The sequence below is a fragment of the Austrofundulus limnaeus genome, unplaced genomic scaffold (assembly GCF_001266775.1).
Source record: "Austrofundulus limnaeus strain Quisiro unplaced genomic scaffold, Austrofundulus_limnaeus-1.0 Scaffold2419, whole genome shotgun sequence".
NCBI classification, from domain to species: Eukaryota; Metazoa; Chordata; class Actinopteri; order Cyprinodontiformes; family Rivulidae; genus Austrofundulus; species Austrofundulus limnaeus.
In genome coordinates, this window is record NW_013954821.1 from 19767 (window position 1) to 21311 (window position 1545).

Genomic DNA, 1545 nt, shown 5'->3' on the forward strand with positions numbered 1-1545 from the left:
CTTCCCAAAGTGTCCTCTTCCCAACACAGCYATCAGCTTGAAGTCCTGAACGGACAGAGGACCTTTCTTCTGTCTGATGGAAAGCAAAAATCAAACGTAACACAGAAATATGTCAAAAACATTTTAAAAACTGGAGTTTTAAACCAAACTGAGTCAAATTTTTATTCACAGATCACAAAATGTTTGCTACAGGGAGAAAAAAACTAAAACATGAGCACACAGCTTGTAAAATAATGTGTCAAATAATTAATTTCCAACCCGTCTGTTGATCTGTGTGTGTACCTGTTGATAGGTGGGGTTTGGACAGGGGAGTCAGGGGTGAGGTCTTGGGAGGAGGGGGGCTCGACGACTGGCAGCAGGTCCTTTTGGACAGGAAGGAAAAGACACGATGAGGTGAGACGACACAGAAAGGAAAGGAGACTGTGCTGCCTTAAATATGACTAAAACTTTCAAAATAAAACGAAACAAATGRGACTGTAGCTGTGTTCAGACCAGCTGTTGGTCAGAATTAAACTATTTCTCCAAACGGAGCTCATTCAAACACGCATCTAAACCAGGTAATATATTTATTGTTTATAATAATAATAATAACAATAATAATAATAATAATAATATAAAATGAACTGAAACCACTAATTTCAGTCAACTTCTCTTTACTTTATTCTGCCTTTTTATGTTTTCATCATTTAAAGCACTTAGTTACTGAAATGTGCAACATAAATAAACTTGACTTGCCTTTAACAATAAGACCTGAACTCTTAGAAAACGAGGTGATCAAAGTAACAAACATCAGTCAATTAATCTTAATCTGTCACGCAATTTGACGTTGACAAAGAGAAAAGCCTCTTTTCATATTGTGCGTCATTTTTAATTAATAAAACCTAAAAAAGTTCAACACAGCTGGTCATCACACACCTCCCCTATTTCCCCTCTCTCTGTCTGCCTCACCGAAGTGTTTGTGTCCGTGTCTCTCTTGTAATCTCCTCTCATGGGAGAGTCGTTGTCCAGACTCAACTTCTCCACTGAGATCTCCCTGAAAACATTTCACACAGACACACACACGAACAGGCCGACAGGAAAAACAACACAACAGGAGAGTTAGAGGAGGGGCAGGGGAAGCGTCGTGTGCTTTTATTCTTTACCAGGAAACACAAGGAGAAAGGTCAGAGGAGGGTTGGAGTGCGAGCTGCAGATAAAGAGCAGTTCTCTGAACAGCGTGTCCAGCTGTGAGACAACATGCGCAGTATGTCTCACCCAGAGTTTAGAGCTAYGCTGTGTGCGTTCGGGCTGTAGTTTCCAGAGTTGTTCACGGTGGGGATGGCGTTTCGGAGCAACCTCACCCACGTCCCGATGTCCACGTTCATCTGCCGGGCTCTAAGGAACGCCTTGCCTGGAAGAACAAATGTGTGGTTTTTAAAGCTGCTGAAATCTTTTTTTTAAGTTGGTTTTGTGAGAAAATCTGTTCCCTAAAAGACAATCAAGATCTTATAAGTTTCTCCTTAAATTAACCAGAAAAAATAATAAATTTTCATATGTTCACAAGGA

At 40.4% G+C, this 1545-nt stretch overlaps 1 protein-coding gene across 1 annotated transcript; it reads right to left on the minus strand.

The window, feature by feature from the left end:
- On the minus strand, window positions 1-1390 carry LOC106510963 (serine/threonine-protein kinase N1; the record flags this gene model as incomplete). The annotated part of the gene is given in 4 exon segments (XM_013999698.1): window positions 1-73; window positions 283-362; window positions 949-1033; window positions 1255-1390. Coding segments are annotated over 4 exon segments (374 nt in total), but the record flags the coding sequence as incomplete, so codon positions are not given.
- Between the last annotated feature and the right edge of the window lie 155 nt (window positions 1391-1545).